Source organism: Saccoglossus kowalevskii, chromosome 22, assembly GCF_978046115.1.
Source record: "Saccoglossus kowalevskii chromosome 22, keSacKowa6.1, whole genome shotgun sequence".
Lineage (NCBI taxonomy): Eukaryota > Metazoa > Hemichordata > Enteropneusta > Harrimaniidae > Saccoglossus > Saccoglossus kowalevskii.
The window spans coordinates 2,548,818-2,566,365 of record NC_140662.1 but is presented as its reverse complement, the minus strand read 5'-3'; the positions used below and the strand labels follow the sequence as shown (position 1 = coordinate 2,566,365).

General features: G+C 36.1%; 1 protein-coding gene across 1 annotated transcript in view; it reads left to right on the top strand.

Moving 5' to 3' along the window:
• Window positions 1-2,770: 2,770 nt before the first annotated feature.
• Window positions 2,771-17,548, top strand: part of LOC100373482 (oxysterol-binding protein-related protein 3-like) — a 99,151-nt gene continuing 84,373 nt past the window's right edge. Inside the window, exon 1 of the mRNA XM_085495614.1 lies at window positions 2,771-2,953. Coding sequence (XP_085351740.1) covers window positions 2,901-2,953 — 53 coding nt within the window. The 5' untranslated portion in view covers window positions 2,771-2,900. The remainder of the gene's footprint in view (window positions 2,954-17,548) is intronic.

Genomic DNA, 17,548 nt, shown 5'->3' with positions numbered 1-17,548 from the left:
ATACTACCACTGCACCCCAATTACTGTAAATACATTTCTTGAATTACTCAGGCTCAAAACTCAAAACGATGTACTTCTACAGCTTTTAGCTGCGTTTGTATTCATGCTCTGAAACCTAGGTGGGAAGCCGCCGAAAAATTGTAACTAATTTAAATGTTTTGTATTTACTGATTTGCGCCGATGTACTAAAAGAAGTACTATATTATCATTGAGGCAGCTTTCATTACGTTCCACCAAACGTAACTTTTAGTGCTTTCTAGTCAGCTTTTATGATTTTGCTTTTTTCGTTTCGTAGCAATTTTTTTTAAATTTCAAACCAACTTTTACTACTTTTTTGATTGGTTTAAAGACATAGCATCCAACAAATTTTGTTGATTCTTTGGCACTTTTTACGACTTTCCTAGCAAATTTTAAATTTTCCAGACGAATTCTAATACATTAAAGCAACTTCTTAGGATTTTCTGGCAGCCTTTTATATCTTCCAACTTCATTTATCTCCTGGCAACTTTAAAGGTAAACCAACCTTTTCAATTTTCCAAAAAGAATCTACTACTTTCCAGCTACACCTTTTGATTTTCGAGCCAACTTTTATTACTTTTTAGTCAAATTTCAAAACTTTTATTTTCATTTTTTAATTCCTGACAGTTTTAGGAGACACTTTTTCGAATTTTCAGGCAGCACGTTTGACGTTTCTTTCAACCTTTTCAATATTCCAACAAATTATCACTACTTTCTAGCTAAACTTTTATTACAAAACTCAGAAGTATATGAATGCATACAAATGGGCAGTATCATCAAAATAGAATTATATTGTTGTCGATTGGGAGGTTTTCATAGAAAGGAGAATTTTATGGGTTTAACCGGACCACATGACCGAATGTATGGCATATATGGCACTAACGTGGTTTAAAAATCCATAATAACAGAGTCACTATAGTAAAGCTATAAGAGCTCACAAATTGACATATGAAGCACTAGAAAGTTTAATTAATTAATTAATTAATGATTTCCCAATGATTATTTGTATTGGGCGAATTTACGCTAGTTATCGTTTTGTGTATAATGACAGTTACAAGACGGCTACAAAGACGTTAAACACCAATTTATGGGGTCGAGGCACAATCTTTTAAATAAGAGATTGACATTTGGAAACTCTGACGGAGGGCTAGTAGAATTAAAAAAAAGTTTACAGAAAAAAAGCAGGGACCAACAACAAAACTACAGTATGCAACCATAATAAGAGAAGACAAGAAGAGCAACAGAAATGATATATAGCCTGCAAAATATGAGTTATGTCTTGATTAAGTTTGTCTGCTGTAGAAAGTTGTCACAGACTTTGGATCTAACTGAAGTCTTTAAACTCAAAGCAGGGCTTGAGAAAGTTAATGACAAACTTTTATTTGAGTATATACAGTTTATGTGATAACCCCAGAGGTTTTTATAGGAGCTGAGTAAGAATTTCTTTAGTCTGAGAATTTTAATTGACTGGAACAGTCTTACGTAGTATAGTGCAAAACAGTATTCGACCGTGACGTTTACCTCCATGGGATGGGCGGAGCTCAGTATTCTAATTGACTGACTATGAAACTACAACAACTGCCAATCGTTCATTGTACACATATATTCAACGTATGTGCGCATCTAATGTTGTGTATATTTAGTACTGTGTAATATTTCATTTTAGCTGGAATGGAAAGACATTTTGGCTGTTTTGTATTAAGTTTATTTTGTTCATTGATTTTTAAAGAATTGAATATAAAATATCGGAAAAATTGTATTTTCTCTGGATTTTATTTTCGCTTATTCATACCGTCCGCGAAAATAAATCCCAAGTGAAAATAAAATACTTTAGAGTAATCTAAACTGTGAAAGGTAAAACAAACAATTCATTTCTCGTGACGAGGAAGCTTGTGAGAACACAAATTCAAGTCGGGTGGGTATATGCACAGTTTCTTCTAGAGTGTCGTGGTCTATGCTACTGTAACAGTGTTCAATATGTATATTCACAAACTTAAACCACGTTGCGTAGAGTAAATAAATATTTTCGGCTGTATTTTGTTCTACTGTAATTCTAAACATGGTTTGAACGACCGCATTTTGGTACATGATGACGTCATGGTTTTAATGACTTAAACCATTATAGATTAAAGAGACCAACCCTAGATATATTTATCAGTATTGACATATTGTTGTATTTTAACAAAATCATTGTTAATTATTATTTACATGCCAAAAAAAGGAATGCCATAATAAATTGTTTTATTCTATTCTACTGCCGATTCCAATATACATACAATCTAAATATAGCCTTAATAGATTTGAATGGAATGAAATGAAATCCACTCATTTGAGGTATTTTTAGCGTAAAAAAATATTTAAAAAACAAAATTGTGGAAAAATGAATAATTATTGAAAGCAGAAAAAATTTAACACGTAAAATATAACTGCAGAACTGCAGAATATAATATTTTAGGAGGAATTAAACATGCTCCAACAACCATGTCTATTAAACGCTATACAAAAAACTGTCCAATATAGTCTACATCCAACAATTTCCGGAGATATGGAGTTTTTCAAATCAGAGTAAAAACAGCCTAACCGTTCAAACTACATGGACATATCCATATCAAGCTGCATAGGTAGAACAATATTTATACGCATACTTTATGTAAGATTGGTGTAATTTCTGGACAAACATAACTGTCTTCCCTTGTGTTGAGTGACAGTGTCAGAACTTACACGTCTAAATACGAGAATGCCTAGTCACGCGAGATTTACGAGAGCCCTTGGCTGAGCATGCGTAGTCGGAAAAAGTGTATCACTCTACTGCTACTATTTCATGTCATAGGATATATTTGATCAAAATAGTGATTTATGCTAGCACATGCCAAGTCTGGTTTATGCGAGTAGTGCAACCTAATCGCCGTTCTCTGTGCATTTCTGCAGTTACATGGTAAGTATTGTGTCAGTTTTTATTTCTGAAAAGTACTTATGAATGACACTGACTGTCCCAAACAGTCAGCTACAACTTTTAAGTGCACCGTGACCGACGATCAAAGTGAAAGAGCAGAGATGGTCGGGTGTGAGCCATGTTCAATTCAATTCAATTCAATTCAATCCAAAATCAAATGTGTTGCCGGTTGTTCATCTCATCGATCATCGCCGAGTATTAATTCAATTCCGTAGCCTGACCTGGATCTACGCGTTTAAAAACAAAAATGTCCTTGGTTGCTTGGGTCAGCGATCAACATTGTTGGAGACACCAGCTGAGGTCTTTCGAAATCATAGCTGATACTTGCTGTGCATGTACTGTAATGTTGAAATTTCCCGCCGCTTTCAGTGTTTCCGCTGATAACAAGATTTATATTGTAGACCGTATCCAGTCCAGTAATTTGGTTTAGGCTGTATTTACACAAGATAAAATTACTAAAATATGCCGGTATACGTGTCATGTAGTTACATCGTCTGTTGACACTTTCAAGAAGAAGAAAACGTAAAAAACCGATAACAAAATTGTGAAATTCTGACAGGATTTATGATACCTGCAATTGATTTTGACCAATTATTATATTGTTTGAATGTTTTGTTATTTTCACATTACTATGACAACAACAATTTGTTGAATAAAACTACCGGTACCTGTAAATGTTATGCACCGTCGTTAAAAATATATAGTGCCTTTAAAAAAATAACAAATAAATCTTTTTATGAAGCTCAGCTATTTAAAAAAATTCTATTGGAAATGCATACAATGTATCTTGGTAAATATCTAGGCATATCTTGTTTCAGTTGAATTAGATACAGTACTAGGCTGCATAATTTGTAAATACATTGCCATTTATATGTTAATTAAATACCAGTAGTTGATCCATTCTGATGTTGGTGATCATTCTTTTCTGACCAATATTGATTTCATTTCACGGTTGTATTGTTAGTAGTAGCCTTAGGTAGTCAAAGTGCACTGACATTATTATATCCCCAGTCGTTCTCATTTTCAAATTTTGTTGTATTAAAACAGACAGATTATGTAAACTTCAGAGGAATGTCGCATACTGTAATCAAAATTGTAATCTGATCGAATTGAAAAACGTGCAAAAAAGCAAAAATATTCAACAAAAGGTTAAAATACCTTCAAAAAAAAAAAAACTTAGATGCATAGCCAAATGCTGTAAATTGCTTTAATTTTGAGAGACACGAATTTTCGCTAATTTTGTGAATCCATCAAAATCCCAAACTTTGTAGCAATGAAAATTTCTCTGGGGGGGCTACGTTACAGGTTGTTGGTGACTTTCACAAAATTTTGTCTTCCCAGAATTTTGTTGTGAAAATTTCTAGTTGTAAAAACCAAGCGATTCACAGTAGTTTGATACAAATACATGTTACATATATTTTGATTTGTGTATGAAATGGTTGCTGGCTGGTAATTAGAGTCCTAAAGTATTTGTATTAACCTGTATGCTCTGTTTACTGAGTGGGCATAGAGTGCAATGACTGTAGTATGTCAACAGTTACACTCCCTATATGCAAATATAAGGGGCCTTATAATCTACCTATTTTATTGTCTTAAAACAGGGAATTATGGGTTGACTTCAGGGGTGTGTCTGTTCAGCCACACTGGTATCTTAGATATGAGTGGGTCGATGTTAAAAAAAAATAAATATTTTTTATGAATTATTGTTTTTATTATATTTATAATACTGTATTTGCTCTATTATCACCAATGACTGAAGTGTGTTTATGGTCAAAATAAGTTGTATTTTAATGCAGCATATAATAAATGCAATTTTTGCTTATGTATGCTCTTATTGGAGATGCGCTTCTAATGGATTAAATTGGTAGTACAGATTTATCTTATAAACAATAATCATAAGTTTAGATTTCTATATTAACTGAATGACAGACATGATGTATATCTGACAGCGTTGAGTGAGACTTGAAATGAATGTCTTTGTATTAAATATGGTTAGACATGTACATGCATGAAAGTAAAACAACAACACACAGCTGTAATACTATTCCAGGTACAAATATTGCGTACTTTGGAAATTTTATCTCTGTCATCATTTTGATGATTACGATGTTATTATAGCTTTGAAATTTTATAAAATGGACATGTGGGATAAATAGCATCTTAGTTCTATGATCCTTTATTTAATAAATGTGATATTATAGGGTTATTGGTGTCAGTAATACATATGCTATATGGGTAGTAATTTAGATGCAAAGCAGCACATCTTTTCACTCCAGTAACAATATATTCAACAGCTTTATTTCTAAAGCTGAAGGCAATTATTTTTTTTGCATGAGTTCCTAATTTACAGACTAACAAATATCTATCAATGTGGCTGTAATTGTTGGTGAACACTTTATTCAAAATAATTAATTAATTATTATTCTGTAGCATGGAATATTTTTTTTTCTTACTTTAAATTGAACAAATGCATTGTTTGTGATTATTAAAGTTGGTGAATATGTTAATTAAATAATTGAATCAATGCTGAGATGCCATCAAATTTTAGTAGTTGCGATATTTGGTATTGTACCTCTGACATTCAGTTGAATGATGAGACTTGTCAAAATAGGTAATTGATTGTCTATGATGGAGGACTTGCATGATACATGTGAGGTTACCCATATATCTATGTGTAGGTACGTACATGTACATGTATGTGTATTTTAGATATGCCTAGACCACTCAAATGCATGCTATTTCTTATTGTACTGTTGAGTGCATGGTTTATGATAACTCTTGCACCATTGAAGAGTGCTTGGTTTATGATAACTCTTTTATATTTTATGAGGGTAGGGGGTTGCACCATTGGAGAGTCCATGGTCTATGATAACTCTCTTATATTCCCTGGGGATGGGAGTTGCACCATTGAAGAGTTCTTAGTCTATGATAACTCTCTGATATTCCCTGGGGATGGGGGTTGCACCATTGAAGAGTCCATGATCTATGATAACTCTCTGATATTTTATGAGGGTAGGGGGTTGCACCATTGGAGAGTCCATGATCTATGATAACTCTCTGATATTTCTTGGGGGTAGGGGGTTGCACCATTGGAGAGTCCATGGTCTATGATAACTCTCTGATATTTCTTGGGGGTAGGGGGTTGGTCTATGATAACTCTCTATTATTCCCTGGGGATGGGGGTTGCACCATTGAAGAGTTCTTGGTCTATGATAACTCTCTGATATTTCTTGGGGGTAGGGGGTTGGTCTATGATAACTCTCTATTATTCCCTGGGGATGGGAGTTGCACCATTGAAGAGTTCATGGTCTATGATAACTCTCTGATATTCCCTGGGGATGGGGGTTGCACCATTGGAGAGTCCATGATCTATGATAACTCTCTTATATTTCTTGGGGGTGGGGGTTGGTCTATGATAACTCTCTGATATTCCCTGGGGATAGGGGTTGCACCATTGAAGAGTCCATGATCTATAATAACTCTCTTATATTTTATGAGTGTAGGGGGTTGCACCATTGGAGAGTCCATGATCTATGATAACTCTCTTATATTTCTTGGGGGTGGGGGTTGGTCTATGATAACTCTCTGATATTCCCTGGGGATAGGGGTTGCACCATTGAAGAGTCCATGATCTATAATAACTCTCTTATATTTTATGAGTGTAGGGGGTTGCACCATTGAAGAGTCCATGGTCTATGATAACTCTCTTATATTTCTTGGGGGTGGGGGTTGGTCTATGATAACTCTCTGATATTCCCTGGGGATAGGGGTTGCACCATTGAAGAGTCCATGATCTATAATAACTCTCTTATATTTTATGAGGGTAGGGGGTTGCACCATTGGAGAGTCCATGGTCTATGATAACTCTGATATTCCCTGGGGATGGGGGTTGCACCATTGAAGAGTCCTTGGTCTATGATAACTCTCTGATATTCCCTGGGGATGGGAGTTGCACCATTGAAGAGTTCTTAGTCTATGATAACTCTCTGATATTCCCTGGGGATGGGGGTTGCACCATTGAAGAGTCCTTGATCTATGATAACTCTCTTATATTCCCTGGGGATGGGAGTTGCACCATTGAAGAGTTCTTAGTCTATGATAACTCTCTGATATTCCCTGGGGATGGGGGTTGCACCATTGGAGAGTCCATGATCTATGATAACTCTCTTATATTTCTTGGGGGTAGGGGGTTGCACCATTGGAGAGTCCATGGTCTATGATAACTCTCTGATATTCCCTGGGGATAGGGGTTGCCCCATTGAAGAGTCCTTGATCTATGATAACTCTCTTATATTCCCTGGGGATGGGAGTTGCACCATTGAAGAGTTCTTAGTCTATGATAACTCTCTGATATTCCCTGGGGATGGGGGTTGCACCATTGAAGAGTCCATGATCTATGATAACTCTCTTATATTTCTTGGGGGTGGGGGGTTGGTCTATGATAACTCTCTATTATTCCCTGGGGATGGGAGTTGCACCATTGAAAAGTCCATGGTCTATGATAACTCTCTTATATTTTATGAGTGTAAGGGGTTGCACCATTGGAGAGTCCATGGTCTATGATAACTCTCTTATATTCCCTGGGGATGGGGGTTGCACCATTGAAGAGTTCTTAGTCTATGATAACTCTCTGATATTCCCTGGGGATGGGGGTTGCACCATTGAAGAGTCCATGATCTATGATAACTCTCTGATATTTTATGAGGGTAGGGGGTTGCACCATTGGAGAGTCCATGATCTATGATAACTCTCTGATATTTCTTGGGGGTAGGGGGTTGCACCATTGGAGAGTTCATGATCTATGATAACTCTCTTATATTTCTTGGGGGTAGGGGGTTGGTCTATGATAACGCTCTTATATTTTATGAGGGTAGGGGGTTGCACCATCAGAGAGTCCATGGTCTATGATAACTCTTATATTCCCTGGGGATGGGAGTTGCACCATTGAAGAGTTCTTAGTTTATGATAACTCTCTGATATTCCCTGGGGATGGGGGTTGCACCATTGGAGAGTCCATGATCTATGATAACTCTCTTATATTTCTTGGGGGTGGGGGTTGGTCTATGATAACTCTCTATTATTCCCTGGGGATGGGAGTTGCACCATTGAAAAGTCCATGGTCTATGATAACTCTCTGATATTTTATGAGGGTAGGGGGTTGCACCATTGGAGAGTCCATGATCTATGATAACTCTCTTATATTTCTTGGGGGTGGGGGTTGCACCATTGAAGAGTCCATGGTCTATGATAACTCTCTATTATTTTATGAGGGTAGGGGGTTGCACCATTGGAGAGTTCATGATCTATGATAACTCTCTTATATTTCTTGGGGGTGGGGGTTGCACCATTGGAGAGTCCATGATCTATGATAACTCTCTTATATTTCTTGGGGATGGGGGTTGCACCATTGAAGAGTCCATGATCTATGATAACTCTCTTATATTTCTTGGGGGTGGGGGTTGCACCATTGAAGAGTCCATGGTCTATGATAACTCTCTTATATTTCTTGGGGGTAGGGGGTTGCACCATTGGAGAGGTCATGATCTATGATAACTCTCTTATATTTCTTGGGGGTGGGGGTTGCACCATTGAAGAGTCCATGGTCTATGATAACTCTCTATTATTTTATGAGGGTAGGGGGTTGCACCATTGGAGAGTTCATGGTCTATGATAACTCTCTGATATTCCCTGGGGATGGGGGTTGCACCATTGGAGAGTCCATGATTTATGATAACTCTCTTATATTTATTGGGGGTAGGGGGTTGCACCATTGGAGAGGTCATGATCTATGATAACTCTCTTATATTTCTTGGGGGTGGGGGTTGCACCATTGAAGAGTCCATGGTCTATGATAACTCTCTATTATTTTATGAGGGTAGGGGGTTGCACCATTGGAGAGTCCATGATCTATGATAACTCTCTTATATTTCTTGGGGGTAGGGGGTTGCACCATTGGAGAGGTCATGATCTATGATAACTCTCTTATATTTCTTGGGGGTGGGGGTTGCACCATTGAAGAGTCCATGGTCTATGATAACTCTCTATTATTTTATGAGGGTAGGGGGTTGCACCATTGGAGAGTTCATGGTCTATGATAACTCTCTGATATTCCCTGGGGATGGGGGTTGCACCATTGGAGAGTCCATGATTTATGATAACTCTCTTATATTTATTGGGGGTAGGGGGTTGCACCATTGGAGAGTCCATGGTCTATGATAACTCTCTATTATTTCCTGGGGATGGGGGTTGCACCATTGAAAAGCCCATGGTCTATGATAACTCTCTGATATTCCTTGGGGGTAGGTGGTTGAGGATTTCATCGACTGTGATATAACCACCTTCCTAGAATTCAATGTTGATTGACAGATAAAAATAGCATTACAAAGGTTAATTTGATAGCTACTGTAACTCAGTAAATATCAGACCAAAAAAAAAAAATTTGCAATGGTTATCGTAAAATCTTGACCTAGTTTATGGGACTTGTTATTGTAGATGAGTGTTGTACAATTGCCCATAAAATGCTTAGAGATTATGATTGCCTTGTGACATATAAATTGAATAGTCATTCACAAGGAGAAAATCAGCTTCAAATTATTTCTACTCAGCAACATCATATTCTTTTGATTAATATAATCATACGTTACCATGACAACAAATAATAAGTGTCATCACCTTGTCATCTTTTGAAATATAGTTATGCAGAATAGAAAGTGTCTAACCCTGAATAATGGACATATTTTTAAGCATTGACAAAGATAATTAATATTTCACACTTGACTGATACTAATTTGTCCTGGATTAGTTGAACGTCTTGATGTAGTGCCGGTATGTACTAGTATGTGTTATAACCACATATCCACACAAGTTTGTCTAGTGCTGGAATGCTACTGATATTGATTTCCGTTGCCAATGAAATTAGAATGAAAGGCATTTGGAATGATATTGTAAACCAATATATATATACATGTATATGTATATTACAGTTGCTCTATTAGAAACTTCACCATTTTGCCACAAACAAAAATTGTTAAATCCTAATATAACAACTGTTTCTCAGACGTAACTGGTCAAATTTGTTACAATAACATTACATATTCAATATTTATTCGTTTATTGTTTATAATCATTCTTTTGCAGGTTTTGCATTTTCAAAATATTGGCCAAATAGTTTTCAAAAATTATCATTTTTTAGTAGAATTTTAAAGCAACATCATTATTTATGATTTTTTTAACACTTTTTAAATAATTCAGGATCAAGATTTGCTTTCACTGTTTCACAAATTTACAATACATCTATGGCATAATATATCCACTATTGTGATGGAAGTGCTGTATTAGTAAAAATTGCTGTTGTTCACACAAAAATACAGCCATCATTTTCTCAAAAAATTATGATCATGATCTCATCTCACACATTTTTTCACAAAAATTGACTGACAATTTATTTCAAAATGGATAAATTCAGTTCATTTTCATTTATGAGTAAGCTTCTACCTTAATGGCAGTTAATAATGTCATTGAAATATTTACTTCAAGCTTTATCAAAAACAAAAGACTTGTTTATGTATTGTTTCCAAATATGGAATTGCGTATTAGTGGTTTATTTAATCTTCATCCCTGCTTTCTTATTATTTTACACTTTGAAGTCCTTGGAGACTGTGGTAAGTATTTTTATATCAATCATATACAGTGTCTCAATTAATGTATTATTTCTTTTGATTAGTATTTCAGAGACAGCTGACTTTAGATGTCAATCTGTGGATGGCTTCTATAGAGTTGAAGGTAAGGATTAATTTACTTAAAGCTTCTACATGGCCCCAATGTTGCTTCAGCTGAACAGACAAATTGTGCTTGTCACTCTATTGTGTCTTATTTTCCATTGAACTCGAATATCTAATATGACCTCGTTCTTGATGATACTCTTCATTCCCTCTGTGATATTCACCTTTCTAAGATTGAACGTTTGAATAACGCCGCTAGTCTGACAATGTGTGGTGATTTTTACACAGGATTCTGTTCTATATAATTTTGACAAAGATTTTCTCTCGAATGATAAGAAATGATGATTGACACTTTTCTCAGTCTATTTAATCAAAAACATGTATAATTAGGTTTTGAAAGTACATTTTCTGACTGAATATGTAATACAGCTGGCAACACCAACATGTTGTACATGTACATGTACATGTATGTCATTGTTTTGAGATGAGCTGCTCTAACAGGGATTGAAATACCCTGGTGCACACTGCACTATGCACATAGATTATTAGCTAGTGCAAGTAAACTCAAAATATAATGTGCACGCTGTGCATGTAGAAACGACATTTTCTCATTATATTCACTAAGTTCAACCAACATTGTGAAACAACTAAAAAATTCTATTTCATTCCCTGTGTAAAACTATTGGTCAGTATAATGTTGGAATGATACCTCAGTATCCATTAAGTATATCTGAATGCCTACTCATGCCATATTAAAGAGCGAGGAAAATGTATATTTAGTAATAATGTATGTTGTCATTTTCGTCTCTGTTGTAAACTATTGTGGTCACTGGTAGCATAGTGGTTGTCACATCAGAATCATGATCGGTAGACCCAAGTTCAAATCCTACCTTAGGCTGAACATCAAAAGGGTCGATCCCTACCCTGGGTGAGTGAGCAATAGACTGAATGGAAAGGCCAATTCCACTGGCCGAGATTCATTCACTAACGAATGCGACTTTGGTTTTGGTCTGCAGGTGCTTGTGTTCGACCTAGCTAGTTTGACGCTAGGATAGCGCATTAAAATTGCCATTTGATAGAGAGATGGCCACACAGTGACACAGCCCTGTCATGTAGTCTCATTCACTATAAAATTTAAATCAAACTCAATTTTGGTGTGACTAAAATGTATCAATTCAACCAAGTCAGGTTTGATCAGATTAATTACAGTTACAACATGTAGGGTATATATGCATGTGTGATAATGAAGATACTTACATTACTAAGACCCAGATGTTCATAATGTAATTACTTTTCAAGATCTGTTGTTTAAATAGTACAGCAACTCATACATGTCCCTCGATATTATGAATCTGCCTTGATAGACATGTGATAACTTGCACCAATAAGACAAACAAGAACTACATGTATGTCAATGACAATGACTTGTCAATTCATCAGACAAATCTCTGTTGGCTTCTACTTACATGTTGATCACATCAAAATAGAATATTTAAATGTTAGCAATACATTTAGCTATTTTTAGTGACAATTTCCTAAGTATTTCCTTTCAACCAATTGTACAGAATTGACATAACATTCAATACATCTACTGGTAAGTAGCCTCCCAAAAAGGGAGTTGTGACAAAATACGATAAATTTGTGCTTAAATAACAGTTTTTAGGTTCCCTATTTTTTTGTTTTTAGCATTGTATTAATTAGTTTTTGTAAAAAGTAATATTTTTGACTTCTTGTTAAAAACCGCAAGCCCAATTGCTTTGATATTGCATATATAGATGCTTCATGTGGACCTTTCTCAGATTTGTTCATTTCGTGATGATATCTTAAATTCTCTAATTTTGGTGAATATTTTTGTAATTTTTGGTAAAAAGTGATATTTTTGACTTCTTGTTAAAAACCGCAAGTCTGATTGCTTTGATATTACATATATAGGTACTACATGTGGACCTCTCTCAGATTTGTTCATTTTGTGGTGATATTTTCAATTATCTAATTTTGATGAATATTTATGTAATTTTTGGTAAAAAGTGATATTTTTGAATTCTTGTTGAAAACAGCAAGTCCGATTGCTATACATACTATACATATTGTTCATTTTCTAATGATATCTTTAGTTCTTTAATTGAAATGTGCCTTGCTAACAGCGGAGCTATCTCAGCCGAGAGGCTGCTTGTTTCCATATATGATAGTAAACAAGAAATGTCTTGTGTATAGGAAATTGGATTTCTGTCTACATACATGTATGATGGTAAGCCAGGAATACCTTGTGTATGTTGAAAGAAGTCGTAACCTGGATTTCTGTCCACATATGATGGTACACCAGGAATACCTTATGTATGTGGAAAGGAGTCGTAACCTGCATTTTTGTCCACATATGATGGTACACCGGGAATACCTTGTGTATGTGGAAAGGAGTCATAATCTGGATTTCTGTCCACATATGATGGTACACCAGGAATACCTTGTGTATGTGGAAAGGAGTTGTAACCTGGATTTCTGTCCACATATCATGGTTATCCAGGAATACCTTGTGTATGAGGAAAGTAGTTGTAACCGGGATTTTTGTCCACATATGATGGTACACCAGGAATACCTTATGTATGTGGAAAGGAGTCGTAACCTGGATTTTTGTCCACATATGATGGTACACCAGGAATACCTGTGTATGTGGAAAGGAGTCATAACCTGGATTTTTGTCCACATATGATGGTACACAAGGAATACCTTATGTATGTGGAAAGGAGTCGTAACCTGGATTTTTGTCCACATATGATGGTACACCAGGAATACCTGTGTATGTGGAAAGGAGTCGTAACCTGGATTTCTGTCCACATATGATGGTAAACCAGGAATACCTGTGTATGTGGAAAGGAGTCATAACCTGGATTTCTGTCCACATATGATGGTACACCAGGAATACCTGTGTATGTGGAAAGGAGTCATAACCTGGATTTCTGTCCACATATGATGGTACACCAGGAATACCTGTGTATGAGGAAAGGAGTCGTAACCTGGATTTCTGTCCACATATGATGGTAAACCAGGAATACCTGTGTATGAGGAAAGGAGTCGTAACCTGGATTTCTGTCCACATATGATAGTACACCAGGAATACCTGTGTATGAGGAAAGGAGTCGTAACCTGGATTTCTGTTCACATATGATGGTACACCAGGAATACCTGTGTATGAGGAAAGGAGTCGTAACCTGGATTTCTGTCCACATATGATGGTAAACCAGGAATACCTGTGTATGAGGAAAGGAGTCGTAACCTGGATTTCTGTCCACATATGATGGTACACCAGGAATACCTGTGTATGTGGAAAGGAGTCATAACCTGGATTTCTGTCCACATATGATGGTACACCAGGAATACCTGTGTATGAGGAAAGGAGTCGTAACCTGGATTTCTGTCCACATATGATGGTAAACCAGGAATACCTGTGTATGAGGAAAGGAGTCGTAACCTGGATTTCTGTCCACATATGATGGTACACCAGGAATACCTGTGTATGTGGAAAGGAGTCATAACCTGGATTTTTGTCCACATATGATGGTACACCAGGAATACCTGTGTATGAGGAAAGGAGTCATAACCTGGATTTCTGTCCACATATGATGGTAAACCAGGAATACCTGTGTATGAGGAAAGGAGTCGTAACCTGGATTTCTGTCCACATATGATGGTAAACCAGGAATACCTGTGTATGAGGAAAGGAGTCGTAACCTGGATTTCTGTCCACATATGATGGTAAACCAGGAATACCTGTGTATGAGGAAAGGAGTCGTAACCTGGATTTCTGTCCACATATGATGGTACACCAGGAATACCTGTGTATGTGGAAAGGAGTCATAACCTGGATTTTTGTCCACATATGATGGTACACCAGGAATACCTGTGTATGTGGAAAGTAGTTGTAACCTGGATTTTTGTCCACATATGATGGTAAACCAGGAATACCTGTGTATGAGGAAAGGAGTCGTAACCTGGATTTTTGTCCACATATGATGGTACACCGGGAATGCCTTGTGTATGTGGAAAGGAGTCATAACCTGGATTTCTGTTCACATATGTTGGTACACCGGGAATACCTTGTGTATGTGGAAAGGAGTCGTAACCTGGATTTCTGTCCACATACATGTATGATGGTACACCATAATTACCTTGTGTATGCGGAAAGTACAAATGTAGTTGTGACCTGGATTTCTGTCCACATATGATGGTACACCAGGAATACCTGTATATGTGGAAATGAGTTGTAACCTGGATTTCTGTCCACTTATTGTTATCCAGGAATACCTTGTGTATGTGGAAAGGAGTCGTAACCTGGAAGTCTATCCACATATGATGGTACACCAGGAATACCTTGTGTATAGGAGTTGTAACCTTGGATCTGTTGAAATCTCTAATAGCTTTAATAATAATTGGTAAATAAGTGAATATACATTCTTTGCAAATGAGAGTGGACGTGATGGCAGCAAAGAATTTGCTATTTAAGGGGGAAAAATGAGATGCCTGGCTCTCACCCTCTCAACAAGATCGGGGCAGAAATTTGCAAATAAGGTCTACTGAAATACTGAATTTATATCGAGTCCATAGTACATTACTTTGCTTTAATCTGTTTGTTAATTTTGAAAATGTTCTTCATTTGTTGTGCATCTATGCAGGTTTCCCAGTGAGATCTATGATGATGTTGAGTATGTACATCCACAAAGCTCTCCCAGTGTGATTACTTGTGGTGTTGAGTGTTCAATGCATTGAATAGAAAATTAGTGAGTGCATGGATTTTCAAATTACATCTCACTGATTATTAGTACAGTTTGTATGTCTATGTAGCAGCTGGTAGGACAATCTATAGCATTATAAAACTGGACACTGCTGCTTACTTGTGCACATTTGTTTTCCATTATTCAATGTAGCAGTGGTACCAGCCGTTATTCAATGCTTCAATATTCTAGGCATGTGTCATAGAAATAATTTGAGCATGAAATAGTTTTCATGCTCACTGTAAATATTATTGTATTATGGCAGGTATGAAAGTTCATCTTGACAACAATATGTAGTGTTTTTAGCTCCGCTGTCGACTTAGTTGAGCGGAGTTCTTGTTAAAAACCGCAAGCCCAATTGCTTTGATATTGCATATATAGATGCTTCATGTGGACCTTTCTCAGATTTGTTCATTTCATGATATCTTCAATTCTCTAATTTTGGTGAATATTTTTTTCATTTTTGGTAAAAAGTGATATTTTCGACTTCTTGTTAAAAACTGCAAGTCCGATTGCTTTTGATATTACATATATAGGTACTACATGTGGACCTCTGTCTGATTTGTTCATTTCGTAACGATATCTTCAATTTTCCAATTTTGATGAATATTTGGTAAAAAGTGATATTTTCAACTTCTTCTTAAAAACTGCAAGTCTGATTGCTTTGATATTATACATACACATGTATAGGTACTACTGGTAGACCTCTCTCAGATTTGTTCATTTCATGATGATATCTTCAATTTTCTAATTTTGATGAATATTTCTTTAATTTTTGGTGAAAAGTTATATTTTCGACTTCTTGTTGAAAACAGCAAGTCTGATTGCTTTGATATTATATATATATATAGGTACAAATGTACTACATGTGGACCACTCTCAGATTTGTTCATTTCGGGATGATATCTTTGATACTCTAATTTTGATAAATATTTTTGTAATTTTTGGTAAAAATATGATATTTTCGAATTCTTGTTCAGTTCTTCAATTGAAATGTGCATTGCTAACAGCGGAGCTATCTCAGCTGACAGGTTGCTTGTTGGTATTATTATCAGTGGTTGTATCTTAAAATAGGTTACAGTATTGATCAGGGTCATCACATCCTTTCAGGAAATACCAGTTTCAAATATGGAATAATTTATGGGATATTTCCCGGATGGAAATTCAACATGGAGGTGCACAGAGAATTTGTTTTGAGCTTAAAATTTGAATGCCAGGGATTTTTACCGTCCAAAATTCAGTGCAAATATTTTCATCACTTTCATCATTTTGGGTCATACTGTACACATGTACAAACAGTTTCAGATTTTGTTTTTAGTTTTTGATTAAAAGGTTTACCAGTTTTGTTTTTGTATTTCATGTGGAGAGGAGCTGTTTATACAAAATCATTTTGTAGATGGTGCCAAAAGTTGATAATGGCACTCAAAGGGTTAATGTGTGTTAAGGTAGCGAGAAGGGAAATTTTCACTTTTTTCTTGATTTTTCAAAAATTGATAAAACGGTTACTTTAGACCTTGATACATCACCCCGGGTTTACAAAAGATCGAAATTGCGAAATAACGTTGCTCAAATTAGTGTTTTAAAACACTAGCAGAAAAGACTACAACTGCCGTTTCGTGGATATTTGCATAGTGTTTATCTTTGGAAGGAATTAAATGATAACATCTTATCTGTATACTCTGTTGTTGACGATTCTGATATAACGGGTGATAAGCTTCCAGTTGCAAACAATGCGTGTTTATCTAACGTCCATTGTCAGCATTATTGTCAGTCGAGACTTCGTCGGAGAAACATGGTCATACAGTACTCATTTCGCCCAACCTTCCGCTTTTACATCGACCGCTTATCGCTTAATTTCCGACCACGCGGTCTTGTCCGACCGGAAACCGACCGCATTTTAATCGCGTTTTTTTTTTCGCTCGCTCGCTCATTGAAAACATTGACCGCTCGCCCAAACACTGGAAACTGGCACATGGGTTGTCGAAATGGTGGTTTTGATAGTAAAGTGTGAACATACATTGTACAACTAGTATTAACTATTATTACATTCTGAGCGACACTTCAAATCTAATAGCTGTATTACACTTGTA